The sequence below is a fragment of the Puntigrus tetrazona genome, chromosome 4 (assembly GCF_018831695.1).
Source record: "Puntigrus tetrazona isolate hp1 chromosome 4, ASM1883169v1, whole genome shotgun sequence".
Lineage (NCBI taxonomy): Eukaryota > Metazoa > Chordata > Actinopteri > Cypriniformes > Cyprinidae > Puntigrus > Puntigrus tetrazona.
Window position 1 is genome coordinate 23,152,850 of NC_056702.1, and position 15,238 is coordinate 23,168,087.

General features: G+C 40.9%; 1 protein-coding gene and 1 pseudogene across 1 annotated transcript; both read left to right on the plus strand.

Moving 5' to 3' along the window:
• The first annotated feature begins 4,682 nt into the window (after positions 1-4,682).
• On the plus strand, positions 4,683-7,700 carry LOC122343074 (annotated as a pseudogene).
• Positions 7,701-10,845: 3,145 nt separating this feature from the next.
• LOC122342321 (NACHT, LRR and PYD domains-containing protein 6-like) lies at positions 10,846-15,158 on the plus strand. The gene is made up of 5 exons (XM_043236112.1): positions 10,846-11,060; positions 13,405-13,686; positions 13,823-13,864; positions 14,156-14,419; positions 14,812-15,158. The coding sequence occupies exons 2-5, from the start codon at positions 13,425-13,427 to the stop codon at positions 15,156-15,158; spliced, it is 915 nt and encodes a 304-aa protein (XP_043092047.1). The 5' UTR covers positions 10,846-11,060; positions 13,405-13,424.
• The last annotated feature ends 80 nt before the right edge of the window (positions 15,159-15,238 follow it).

The window sequence follows — 15,238 nt, forward strand, 5'->3', positions numbered from 1 at the left end:
CACATTGATGAAGCCTCTCCTGCCGAAGCCTCTGAGACTGCTGGTGCCTTCAGGAGCGCCACTTTCTCTCAGACTGCCATTGTCTCAGAGACAGTCATTAAAACAGAAACTGCCGCTGTCTCTGAGGCAGCCCCTGAACATCAGACTGTCTCTAAACTGTCAAAGGATCTGATACAGTTACTGCTTCTCAGCCATCCACTGTCTCTAAGACTACCCCTTCCTGAAGACCTGAGCTGCATTTAACTTCCACCGTTTGTCCTACTGTCTGTATAATGCATTATAAAAAATAAAAAAATACATATATTACAAATACTTTGTACTGTTCTCTGTGGGAGTGTAATGAAGAGTCATAGGCGGTTGGATCCATGTGCGACAGGGTTTAATCGTAGTCAAACAGGCGAGGTCAAACAGGAGCAAACAGAGCAACAAGGGAGATCCAGAAGACAAAACAATAACAGGCGATAGGTCAGTAGGCAGGCAGAGAACAATCACAGAAACGTATACGGTCAAGGTCGGCAACAGCTAATCAAAACAAGAATAAACGCTCGGAATTGCTGTGTAGACAAACAAGACTTCGCAAAGAGTGATCATGGGGAAGTTCATTATAAAGGTTGGGAGTGATGAGAAACACCTGGTGGCTCTAATCAGCCCAAGGTACGGGTCCTTTGATGATCAGTACTCGGTGAGAGCTCCCTCTGGTGGGGTCGGAGAGAGGGGCCCTCGCGAGCGGCTCTGGAAGCGAGGAGTGATCCGACGCTGAGGTCTTCCACGGGGTCTGGGAGCAGGTTTGTCGGGATGGTCATGGTGAAAGGTGGCAGTGAGCGCGGGATCGAGAATGTCTCGAGCAGGTATCCAAGACCTCTCCTCGGGTCCATAGCCTTCCCAATCAATGAGATACTGTAGTTCCCTGCCTTGGCGTCGTGAATCCAGGATTTCCCGAACCTGGTAGGCCTCCTCGCCATCCGATGATTAAGGAGGGCGCGTCAAGCAGCAACCTCATCCTGGTCCCTCTCTCCTCCTGGGCCACCGGTGGGTTTGAGCAATGAGACGTGGAAAGTAGAGGCAACGCGGTAATTAGCAGGGAGATCAAGACGGTAAGAAACTGGGATGATTTGAGAAATGATTTTGAAAGGACCCACGTACCTTGGACTTAATTTCCTGCAGGGTAGCCGAAGGCAGAGGTCTCGGGTTGATAGCCAAACCCAGTCACCAGGAGAGTACGCCGGTGCATCTCGGCGATGACGATCTGCCTGAGCTTGGAACCTTCCGACTGCTCCTCTGAGATGGACATGAGCGGAGTTCCAGACCTCCTCACTCCTTTGTAGCCACGAGTTAACTGCAGGTAGTGTGGAGGGTTCCCCAGACCAGGGAAATAATGGAGGCTGAAAGCCCAGTACGCATTGAAAGGGAGTTAGCCCGGTGGATTGTTTCCTTAACGAGTTCTGTGCATACTCCGCCCAGACTAAATAGTGGCTCCAGTCCTGTTGGTTGTTGTGGCAGTAATTCCGGAGGAATTGTGACAGTTCTTGGTTCTGACGTTCGGCTTGACCATTGGATTGAGGGTGATACCCTGAGGTTAGACTTACGTTAATGTTGAGTTGTGAGCAGAAAGCCTGCCAGACTCGAAAGGTGAACTGTGGACTGCGATCAGACACGATGTCTTCGGGTAGGCCATAGAAGCGGAATACCTGTTGCAGCAGTACTTCGGCGGTCTCCCAGGCTGTGGGTAGCTTAGGCAAAGGTATGAACCTGCAAGATTTGGAAAACCGATCCACAACTGTGAGCACCGTGGTGAAGGAGTTGAGACCGGTAGATCAGTTACAAAGTCTATGGCTATGTGAGACCACGGTCTTTCCGGTATGGGTAGTGGTTGAAGGAGTCCTGCTGGGCGTTGATGGGAGGTCTTTGTGATATTGCACGTTTCGCATTGTTGAACAAAATGGATGGTGTCCGAGCGAATGGTTGGCCACCAGAAACAGTTGTTAACTAGCTGGAGGGTGGCTGTGATGCCTGGATGACCGGCGCTGGGGGTATCATGAACCCAATGAAGAACTCTTTGTCTTAAGACTTGAGGCACGTAAGTTCGATTGGGAGGGCATGCTGGTGGGGCTGGTTCGGAAAGTTGAGCTTCTGTGATCTCGGTCATGATGTCCCACTGGACCGGGGCAACGATGTGGGTTGGTGGTATGATAGGATCGTGAGAGAATTCCTGAGGAACGCTCTAAAATTGTCTGAATAGGGCATCCGCCTTAGTGTTCTTTGATCCAGGACGATACGTAACTTTGAAGTCAAACCTGGAGAAAAACAGCAACCATCTGGCTTGCCGTGAATTCAGGCGTTTAGCAGATTGAATGTATTCCAGGTTTCTGTGGTCGGTCAGAATGGTAAACGGTAATTTAGCTCCTTCTAGCCAATGCCGCCACTCCTCAAGGGCGGACTTCATAGCGAGAAGTTCTCTATCTCCCACATCGTAGTTATGCTCAGCGGAGTTAAGCTTATGGGAGAAGTAGGCACATGGGAAGAGTTTCGCTGGCTGTCCGTGACGTTGAGATAAAATTGCTCCAATGCCTACAATAGATGCATCCACCTCCACAATAAACTCTCGATTCGGGTCTGGGTGATGGAGTATCGGGGCGGACGTGAATTTTTTCTTGAGCATATCAAATGCCTGGATGCTGTCAGGTGACCACGATAGGCGATGACAATTCCTTTTGACAAGTGTGGTGAGAGGGGCGGCTACAGTACTGAAATTACGAATGAACCTTCGATAAAAATTAGAGAAGCGCAGAAATCGTTGCAGTTCCTTTACTGTGGAGGGGCGGCCACTCCATGACTGCCTTGACCTTGTGCTCGTCCATGGTCACCCCCTCCGAACTGATGATATACCCCAGGTAAGCCACTTGCGTCTTATGGAATTCACATTTTTTGAGCTTGGCATACAATTGATTCTCTATCAGGCGTCGGAGAACAGTTCTAACATGAGAGACATGAGAATCAAAGCTATCAGAGTAGACGAGTATATCATCCATGTAAACGATTAGAAACTGGTTTAGCATGTCTCTAAATACCTCATTCACGAAGGCTTGGAAGACCGATGGACTGTTCGCGAGCCCGAACGGCATAACAAGGTATTCAGTAGTGCCCGGAAGTTGTGGAAAAAGCTGTTTTCCATTCATCTCCCTCTCTGATACGGATCAGGTTGTAGGCATTTCGGAGATCTAACTTTGTGAAGAACTTGGCGGTGCGAAGTTGTTCCAGGGAGGCTGGTACTAATGGCAAAGGGTAGCGGTATTTAATCGTGACTTCATTCAGTCCACGATAGTCAATGCAGGTCTGTAATGAAGAGTCATAGGCGGTTGGATCCATGTGCGACAGGGTTTAATCGTAGTCAAATGGGTGAGGTCAAACAGGAGCAAACAGAGCAACAAAGGAGATCCAGAAGACAAAACGATAACAGGCAATAGGTTAGTAGGCAGGCAGAGAACAATCACAGAAAAGTATACGGTCAAGGTCGGCAACAGATAATCAAAACAAGAATAAACGCTCGGAATTGCTGTGTAGACAAACAAGATTTTGCGAAGAGTGATCATAGGGAAGTTCATTATAAAGGTTGGGAGTGATGAGAAACACCTGGTGGCTCTAATCAGCCCAAGGTACGGGGTTGTGGGAAATTGAGTCCTTTGATGATCAATACTCCAGTGAGAGCTCCCTTCGGTGGGGGTCGGAGAGAGCCACAGAGGTGCTGTTTGTGACAGGGAGTGGGGCAGTGAAGTGCACAGCAGGAGCAATGCTAAATACAATACAATAGCGTTAAAGTGATTCCACAGTGAATAGCAATGCTTTGTTATTTTATGTATATTCTTTTGAAAAGAAGGTTCACGGATTTGCTTTTTATGATTTTTTTTGCACCAAAATGAAATCAGCTCAATTACATTACCTCCCAACTGTATGACGTTCACTCCATGCTAAGCACTTTTTTGAATATCCTATTAAATGTTTTTAAATGATTAAGTCACAAATGCTACATGCTCAGCACATGATAAAACTTCTTTATTACAGTCCTTTATATAGAAGATCTGTAGTCCTGTATTTCATGTTAAATTTCAGCTTGATCACCGAGTCATAAACACCTTTTAAAACTTATACAAAAATCTGAATCAGGGTTTAATGGCTGTTAGCTTTGCTTCATTCAAATTATATTTCTCTTTAAAAATTCACATTTAGAAGTGAATCTGGCTCAAGATTACTCCAAGAACATGAAGCTGAGATATTCTCCTGATATTAAATAAGAAAGACGTGAGAATGCAGAGTAAATACTTTTATTACATTATATACAGTGTAAGTGTAACTTTATTACAGTTGTTAATTTATAAATAGTTCTTTTGTTAATCATGTTCACATTTATATGGTCCTTTACAGCAAAACCAGCAAAAGGAGCAGCTTATTATGAGATATGAAGCACAGACACAGGTGAGGGAGATCACATTAAAAGAGTTATTAAGGAGTTCATTTAAAGAATAATTAAAGTTTGGTGTTTATACGAGGGGTGTAGGTTATGTAGGTGTTATGTTTTATTATAACCTATTATCTCCGGAGCAGAGAGGGCGGTAAAGCACCAAAACCTTACAAGAAAAAGAAGAATCTTTCTCGTTTAAACGGGACTTTTATTTTGGCGTCGGGGCGTGACGTCACCCGGCTGCGCCCGCATCTGTTGAAGACAGTTTTGCGTTTTGAAGCGTTTAAAGCGCCGTTTTCGCAATGAATTCGTAGCTCGACATCCACGTTTAGCTCCATCGATCATGAATCGGTGTATCGGTAAAGATGAAGTCCGGTAGAGAGGATGGAGAAACAGAGCAAACTTTTCTCAGGGGTTCACAGCGAGGACAACAAACACAAACAAGTACGAGATGTTACCTGAAAGCATGAGATGTTACCTGAGCTAACTCTAAATAGTGAAGTGGAAACAATGTGTCCAGATCCTCGCGAAAAACTCTCATAAAGATGGCTTTTGTTAAAGAGGAGAGAGAAGAGCTGAAGATTGAAGAAGCGTTCAGAGTCAAACATGAAGATACTGAGGAAGAAACAGGTCGGTTTTCATTCAAAGAATAAAGTCCCTCTTTTGATTTCATTCACCTCGCAGTAGAAAAATAACAAGAAAACTCCACTAAAAGTATCCTGGTATTATCATTGTAAAATTCCACAAGAGTTCAGCATTTCACTTTCCTTAGTTGTTTAAAATAATAATAAAAACAATAATCTTATTAATGCATTTTTTTAAATATTTATTTAGTAGTGTCATGATTTGATTTGTATTCCTTACAGCTTCGTTCAATGACAATCAAATACTGAAAAATAGCTTCTTGATAATCTCAAAAAAAAAATCAATTCAAAATAAAAAGTATCATATTTGTGATATTAACATTGACATTAAAATGATCAGAAACGGTGCATTTAAGGCATGGTTTTTAAAATTTCGGATGGGGTACTTCAAGAAAAAAAGGTGATGAATAAAGAACGATGTTGAGAAACAAACTCCCATTTTATTGGAAAGAGTAGCCTAACTTCAACTGTACGAGTACTAATAATGACAATAATCTGCACAGCCTGCACAAGTGATTTAAACCTTATTTGTTACGTTGGAGAACATTAATAAGTAGAACAACAGCACTCTTCTGTGTGGGAGTAGTCAACACCCTACAGATCAGGTAGGGCCACATCTGAGAAGGAGCGTCCGCTAGTCGCCCAAATCCTTCGTTTTCCACAGTGCTAAAAGGCTGATTATCAAGAGCAATCGTTTGATTACATTGTTGAAGGTTTTTAGGCTCTTGGTGGTTGAATGTTTTTGCCTTCTCAAACGATTGAACACTGGTTCCTCTGGCTGGGTCGTATACAGGTACCGTTCCCGCTTGTCTGCCCATCAGTTTGATTTTCTGGTTAAACCGTCTGTCCGAGGAGCTGCTTTCACCGGAGAAGGCCGTCATCTGAGACATGAAGGGGGTGCCCTGATTGTTCAGTATCTCTGACCTGACAAAACGGCTTAACTTTGGCCCGGCCAGTGGAAATAATCACGGATGCAATCTTTAGTGTTTGTGGCCCAGAGATGTCCGGCTAAGGCATGGATCTGAGTTGACTGCAAACCGCTTCTGTCTCTGGAATGAGTGTCATCCTCTCCCTTGGAGATGGGGTGAGGAGCTCAGAGTAGACCGCTGCTCCTCCGCATCCAGAGAGAGGCCAGCTGAGGTGGCTCTGGGAAGACCTAGGACATGCCGGAAAGCCAACAATTCACTAAAAACGTTTTTTTATTGGACATTTGTTGAATGTGAGCCAATATCATCATAATCAAACCAACCACAGACTTAAACTACTTCAGTCAGTTTGCACTGAATTTATTTAATACACGAGTTTGAGTTAAATTAAATTCCAATTTATTGAGATGCACCTGTATCGAACTGTTGCGTTCATTGCGTTACATAATATTATTGTATTATATAATCCACAAAACAAATCAATTTTATGATGTAAATCCCAATTAATTTCCACTTTGAAGTTAACGTGTATTAAAATTTTTCCCTCCACTGTAGAGCTGATGTCTCTGAAAGAGGAGAGACAAGAACCCAATGAAATGAACGAGAAGGATCAATGTGTGGAACGTAGTCATTTTACGACTGAAAAAACATCTTCACAAAAAACACCTAAGAAAGCCAAACCTAACGCCTGCCATCAGTGCGGAAAGAGATTTCTGCATAAACAGTCGCTAAAGGACCACGCGAGAGTTCACACTGGAGAGAAACCTTTCACCTGCCTTCAGTGCGGAAAGAGTTTCAGGTACAAAGGGAGCCTTACGAACCATATGAGGACTCACACCGGAGAGAGACCTCACACGTGTCAGCAGTGCGGAAAGAGCTTCGGTCAAAAGATGCACCTCGTGTGCCACATGAGAGTTCACACCGGAGAGAAACCGTACATCTGCCCACAGTGCGAAGCGGCTTCAGTCAGAACTGGACCTTTATAAAACACATGAGAGTTCACACCGGAGACAAACCGTTCACGTGCGGTCAGTGTGGAAAGAGTTTTGCGCTGAAAGAAACTCTGAACTCTCACGTGAACGGTCACTTCAAAGAGAACAGCTATGTTTGTCAGAAGTGTGGAAAGAGTTTCGGTCATAAAGCCAGCTTCAAGACTCACACGAGAGTTCACACGGGAGAGAAACCGTACGCGTGCTCTCAGTGCGGGAAGAGCTTCGGATACAAACAGTCCCTCGATTCCCACATGAGGATTCACACCGGAGAGAAACCTTACGTGTGTCAAGAGTGCGGAAAGGGCTTCTCTCGGAAAGGAGACCTCAAGCTTCACGCTGTTGTTCACACCGGAGAGAAGCCGTTCGCATGCGATCGCTGTGGAAAGAGTTTCGGACGCAAAGTGAACCTCAATCAGCACGTGAAGATGCACTTCTGGAAAGATGTAGTTTTAGAGTTCTAGTATTCAATGCTTTCTGTATGGAATAATTTTGAAAGATAGGAAACCCCTTATGCATCATGTTAACACTGTTTACCCAAAAAGCCAATCATGTAAATACGTAAGTCGGTCTTGGTGTTATTTACAGTGTTATATATGCTCCAATATAAATTTACAAAAATGGCACTGCTGGTATTACCTACATATTAGTAACTACAGTAAATCAATAAATTACTAAATCACAGTGTTTAAGATGTTGTTGTTGTTTTTTGTTTTTTTTATTAACCCAAACTGATGTAAGAGTTCAGCGATCCAATGAGAAATAGGAAGCTGATTGAAAAGTTTAGATTTATTTTTCTGTCTGATAATTAAAGCTCCCACTCCCACGCTACTAGATTTTTACCTGAGGAGCCTGCAGGAGACTGTCACAACAGGCTCAGAGGATTCAAGTGCTGTTAAACAAAGTTTCTTGACAAAGAATAATTTAACAAATCCAGGAAGAAATGAGTCATAGTAGAAAATCCAGGAAGAGCAAAGAGAATCCACAAGAGTCCAGAACACGGCGTCCATGTGGCATGAAGGGAGCCACAAACCTGGAGACCCTGAACGGGATAACACGCAAGAGGAACTGACAAAACACAAGACCAAAAGCACACAATAAATAGCGGGCAGAGTTTTAAATTTAATTTTAATGTTAACATTTAATAATTCAAGAATGAAGTATAACAATAATAATGTTTTGCACGGCTTGAAGCCCTAAAGTACGCATGGGATATAAATCCGCAATGAACTGCAGTTACAGGTTTTCAAACATAGATGGTGACAAAGAGGCGAATCTTATGGACTGCAGCTTTAATTAATTATTGTTAATTAATCTTAAACGGAACAAACATCCAAACCTACATAAGAACTCCTGTTGGATCATCCACTTGACAAACTATTGTAACGTTTACTGAAGAAGAGAGCAAAGAGATGAAGATTAAAGAAACATGCAGAAATACTGAGGAACAAACTGGTTGGCTTTCATTCTCAAAGCTGAAGTCACTCGTTGGATCCTATAGAGCATACAAGTTGGACATTTGTTATTACGATATAATATGCATAAAACTGCCATGATCCTCCAGCTGGCTCATTGCTGTGTCCCGCAAGAGTTCTGCGCATATACGTGGATCACACCTGAAGCTTCAGCAGCTCTGAGCAACTTTTTGGCATACCAGTGCCCCCTTGGGGTGAGAGTCACACTTCAACCTCACCCGGGGATGCGATCATTGTTTTCTCATCCAGTAAGTTCCCGAGTCAGTGAACCCTTGTGGAGCTTCTTCCAACACCCTTGGCAGCCAGACTCAGTAACAGTGTAGCTTGCCTGGTTCTAGTCAGCCCCTGTATTGGGCTAGGTGCTCCATATAGCTGACTCTCCACAGCAAACCTATATGTGTCTCTGCTGCCAGTCGTTCCTCTCCTTCCTGCGATAGAACCTGCCACAGAGATAAGTCGGATAATTTACTGCCCCGACCTTAGGTCAGTGCATAGCAGCATTCCACATCTCACTTCCTCTTGGTCAGGATGTGATCTCTGTTGCATTCTTCTTAGGAAGGCCCACTTCCCCATTGTTCTGCCATCTGTACAACAAATAGAAGAGGTTAACACCCTCTCGGAAGGTTGGGCCTGTTGTCTTGGGCTTCTTTGTGAAATTTGGCTCTTTTTTGTTTTAATGTTTAGATTGAATTTTACGCTGTTTGATGCCCTACACCTCTGTGGATTATTAAAAGACTGTTTATCATTCTTTGTGTTATCTCCTGTACCACACTGTGACAGGTTTATTATTGTTGCTATTATTATTATTATTATCAATTCAATTGCAGGAACAAACCCTGTTTTAATCACACATGAAGAAACTTGTTTTACCTTCTAGACAAGTCACTGATCAGATTGAGTATCATAAATACAAAGCTAATGTAAGATCTTTTGATAATTTACAGCGTTCAGTACCATAGTAAAGGACTGTCAGCATTTGCTCCACAGTATGTCATTTATGGTAGTTACTTAAAACAGTAATTATTTCTCTCTGTAAAGCTCACATTTCATGAAGACTATAGGAGAGTTACAGCATGTTTTATCCTGCGTCACTGAAAATAATGCTATGCGTAGCTTTACTACATTAAAAATGTTCTTCAGAAGTGTCCTTGTAGCACTAACACAGTTGCATAATCATACTGTTCATGCTAAAAAAAATGGAGTTACATAAAAGTAAATGCACGTTTATGGGGCGTTTTCCTTCAAATTACAACAATTGGTTATAAACAACCCAGTGAATTAAACCTTCCATGACAACTGACCTCCCAGCCAATCAGCAAGCCTCTTAATGCTAGGATGACCCTGTGACACAAAGACCTCCAGATTCAGGCTGAACTGCTCAAGAACGAGGGTCAATCATGTGATTTATGGTTTTTCAGGTCTATGCAATTTCACATATTGCTGTAAACTTGGGATTTCACATTTTCATTCTCTTTCTTTTCTCACTTCCTCTCTTCCAGCAACTTGTATGAATGAATGAGTGTGTTATATGGGTTTTTCCAATAAAGCCATATTTATATTGAAAAGAGAAGTGTCTTTTGTTCTGTTCAAGTTAATGTGTTAAACATTTTGTGCTGTTTAACTGTAAGAATAATTTCTCCGATTTTTTACAAAACCAGAAGGGGACAAAAAGCTAGGGTGATTTAAAAAAGCAAAATAAAGCTTACCATAATTAAAAATCTTCAAATTACATACCAAATAAAAAAAAGTCATAAACGGCGTAATATGATAATAGCAATAATAACAATTGAAAACCCCAAATTTTTCTAATTTGTCTCACACCATCCTTCTTTAGGAATTATAATCAATAGAGTATTATAACCACACTTTCCTCTAATAATAATAAATAATAATAATAATAATAATAACAAATTATGCAAACAAATAAAAAAACAACAACTAAAAATTCCCTCCAACCTTATTTGGGGGTATTTAAATCATTAACCTGGGGTAAACCTTTTTTTTATCACTCACTTTGAAAAATATTGTTCCAAATAATAGTTTTTTAAAGATCATTTTTAAACAATTTCGGCATCTCCAAAGTAACATGATAAAAATGTTGTGTAATATTATGACTGTCACAGCAAATGTGTAATATATTGAATATTTTTAAGCACTGACTAGTAAAGAAACTGACTTTTTTAAGCGATTCAATAATCATTAACAAACACTTTTATATTCCTCATACCTGATCATTATTATAAAACGTTAGCAGAAATTTTATCAAAACAATGTCAAAACCAAACTGTAAAAACTAGGATAACAATTTGGTGTTTTTTTTTCTAGAAAGATTTGGCAACCCTACTGTCAAAACGAACGTGAAAGCAGAAGTTGTACATGTTGTGTTCACCCTTGACTGTGTGATTTTTTTCATTTTGAAAATCTGATCATCGAACTGTCATTATTGCTTCCTGATGTGGAAATGTACATGGACCTAATGAAGAAACCAAGGACATACTGAGAACTTGTCTAGTAGCAGAACAACCTGGTCAGTCGTGAGCTGTGGAGCGCAAAGTCACTTCCTTATTCATGTAAGTAAGCATAAAATACTAAGAAACATGATTAAATATGGAATGGATTATAAGATTGTAACATGTTTCACTGTAATGTTTTGCATTCCTGTTTTCAAACATTTATAGAATTCATATAATCATTTTAAAGTAGCCTACTTTTTGTTACACAAGAGGTTATGTTTTACAATGTAAGTAATATGACATGCAAATATATTTTATTCATAGATATTACTCATGCATCACCTTTCTTAATTACTATAAAGGAGAAACCGTATATTTTTTTGCTGTTGATGACACCATAGGTTTGGTAATTTTCTAGGGGGAAAGTTAATTTGCATAAAAAGCCATCAAACATGGTTTTATTTATTTATTTATTTATTACACTTTTGTTAAACCCTTTATGTTAAATGCATTATAAATTATTACTAAATGGTTTAGAAAGTCAGAAAGCAACTGTTTCCAATGCCACTTTCTGTTAATCTTTGTTTGTCATATTTATGTTACTGTTTTTCCTAATTTGGTCATTTTCCTGTGTTCCCTGATTAGTTATCATTAGTGTCTTATTAGTTTCCAGGTGTGATTGATAAGTAGTGTTTAATAAGCAGCGAGTCACTAAAGAGTTACCTTCACAACAAAAAAATGGTTTAATGTTGGCTTAAGATTGAAAACCTTTAAGAATTGTCCCATTTGTTTTTGAAGTAGCGTCATCATCCATCAAAAATCACAATTGGTGCATTGGTGTTTTACAGCATTAGTGTTTTACTTTTCTCCTGGTCCCGTTCAACTCAGAGCAGTTTCATGTTTGCTTTGGGGGACAGAAGAAGAGAAATGCTGTCTCCAAGAAGAGTTTGGCCTATTGGGTAATAGATGCCTTCACCTTGGCATATTAAGCTCATTGTGTGCCATGCCCTCTCCACCCGTTGGCACAGGGTAGAGTTTCGGCTTGCAGCGCCATTCCCCTGGATCTGTGTGCCTTCTTACTAGTCATTTTCCCTGGATACATTGGCTCCTCCATTGCCCCACAGTTCAGGCTAGTCACAGTAGTCTGAGCTGTGTCTGATAGGGGGTTTCCTTCACCCCCTTCCACTTAGCGTCTTGTCCCACTTTTTTTTTTCTCACTGCTTTCCCCATGTTCCATCTTCTGTATCCTCACTTCTATTTAGTGTGCCCCACCCCCGACCTATGCTTCTGAAGAACTAGGCATCCCTGGTGGGCTCACTCCAAGCCAGCCATGATGTCAGGTACTGATGTAATATCATAGTGACTGACTGAAAGGAAACGTCACAGTTACTTGTGTAACCCTCGTTCCCTGAAGGGAACTCTTGGCACAACCTTGATCCACGCTGGGAGTCGGGCAAAGTCAGGCTCCTCAGCATAAACTGAGGCGGGGGAAGGGAAGATTTGGCTCCCGAGACTGTGGACTGGACTGATAAAAGAGCGGCCTTACAAGATTATGCACAGTGAAATTTAAGTGCCTGAAGACAGATAGCAGCTCACATTTAAAACACAGAGGCTTAGCTAAGAGGTTGGAGACCACCAGAATGTTTCTGTCAAGTTTTTCTTAGGAAAGCGAAGCTTGGAAATTTTGGGGGTTTAGATTACTGCCTAGAAATTTGAAGGAGGTACTGGGACTAGCTTGGAACAGCATTGGGAGGAGATATGATGAGAGAGTCATCTATGAGATAGAGAATGTGGTAGTTGTTGGAGAGGAACCAGCAGATCTACCTCTCAGTTCTAGAAAGACTCCCATAAAGACTCAGTAGACGAAATTATGATCCAAAAATATCTGTTTTACAAAATCAATATGTAAATATAAAACAGTATTCTGTGGCGTAAACCCGGTCCTTGGTGTGGATCTGTAGATGAAGATTTCAGCATGTACTGCCGAAGACGGAGGCAGGAGCGGAGCCTACCCCCTGGACAGGGCCAACCTGGTGGTGGTGGTGGGGAGGGCAGAGGGGAAGTCATATCAGTATCTGCAAACACAGATGAGGATGAGTAGAGAGCTTATATAGTCCTTGTGTAGAATACCGATTGGCTAGATGTAATCCCATGATTTGACATGGCATTGAGTCTTCCTGGTAGAACATACACTAATGCTTTCTCCTTCTCGATGCTTGCCCCTCTTCTTCCTGTTTTGTTGACAGGTCTTTGCTTGTCATCTTTGCAAGGTCCCAATAATCAAATTATCAAGAGCAATTTCTAGCTTATCTGTTCCATTAATCCATTAATGTATGTGAGGATTGTTCAGCAGATTGAGCATCTTTCCTAACATTATACACATCTTATTAATATAATTTGAGCACTTAGGTCAATGTGTTAAGAGTGGAAGTTCTTCAGATGTTTAGTTTTGTTTTTGCAGCTGTGAGTTGGTGAAGGAAGATGGCGTTTGTCAAGGAGCTGCTCGTGGGGTCACTGAAGGGGCTGGTAGAAGCTGAACTAAAGGAGTTTCACTGGCGCCTAATGAATACATATCATAAGCATATAACAAAGTCTGAATTGGAGAAGGCAGATATATTTGACACAGTAGATAAGATGGTGGTGTGTTTTGGACCAGAAGAAGCTGTGGAGGTCATGGTAGATATCCTGAGAAAGATGAACCAAAATGATCTGGCTGAACAGTTGGTGAAAGAACACACGCAAGGTAACATTTAATTCACTGTAAATGTAACTTGTTTAAATATTTTATTGAATATATTTAAAATATTCCTCTTTACTCTACTGACATATTTCTGATAAATGTTTCCCAGTGAGGAATTCTCTCTTTTTCTCTCTCACAGCTCAGACGGAGGGCAATATGAATATATCTGCTGCTGTTGGAGGTAATTCACAACATACTGTACCTGGAGTAAATATCAATCACTGTCTGTAAACAGAAACAAGAAAATATAAAACAAGCAGCAATTGCAGTGCCTATCACATCAGATTTTATAGAATATAAAGAAGAAACTATATCAGAGATGCATGAAAAACATAGTCAGATATTTCAAAAAGTATGGATTTAATCTTTCTGCATTAGTTATTAATAATGACGATCATGCTAATATGAAAATATTTCTCAAATATGTGTAATTCAATTCAATTTCTGCCGATATTGTTTATGTTTATTACAGAGCAGCAAAACTGTTTTGAAACTCACAAAACAAACATGAAGAAGAAGGTAGAATATATTTTTGAGGGCAGCAGAGAAAATGAAGCACAACTCAAGGCTGTTTACACAGATCTGTTCATCACAGAGGGAGATATGGAAGATGTCAATCACGAACATGAAATTCTTAAGATTGATAATGCTTTAAAGCACAGAAAAACACAGGAAAAACCAGTCAAATGTAATGATATATTTACTGAACTGAGGAAAAATAATGAGAAAAAACACTGTGCTGACCAAGGAGTTGCTGGCATTGGAAAAACAGTCTCTGTGCACAAGTTCATCCTGGACTGGGCAGAAGGAAAAGCCAATCAGGATATAAACTGTGTATTCCTGCTTCCATTCAGAGAGATTAACTTAATGATAAATAAAGAGTTCAGTCTCCATGAGCTTCTGTTAGAATTTTATCCTGAACTGAAAGACCTGGAGAAATCAAAACTATATAAGGAATGTAAGCTAGTATTTATATTTGATGGACTTGATGAGAGTCGCCTGACTCTAAATTTTAAAAGTAGATCATTGAACACTGTTGAGAAAAAGCATCTGTAGATGTGCTCTTTACAAGTCTGGTAAAAGGGACTTTGCTTCATTCAGCTCTTGTGTGGATAACTTCACGACCAGCAGCAGCCAATCTGATTCCTCCTCAGTATGTAGGTTTGTTCACAGAGGTTCGAGGATTTACTGACCAACAGAAGGAGCAGTACTTCACAAAGAGGATGAAAGATCAAAGTCTGTCCTCCAGAATCATCTCACACATTAAGACGTCGCGTAGTCTCTACATCATGTGCCACATTCCTGTATTCTGCTGGATCACAGCCACAGTACTTCAGGATATTCTCACAGAGAACAATGAAGAGAACATAAGCACAACACTCACTGAAATGTACATTGACTTTTTGCTAATACTGTTGGATATGAAGAACCAGAAATTGATGAACAAGATGAAAGAGAATGTTCAGAGCACTTAAAATTAAATAGAGAAATCATTTTGAAGTTAGCCAAGCTAGCATTCGAACAGCTGAAGAAGGAAAACATTGTGTTCTATAAG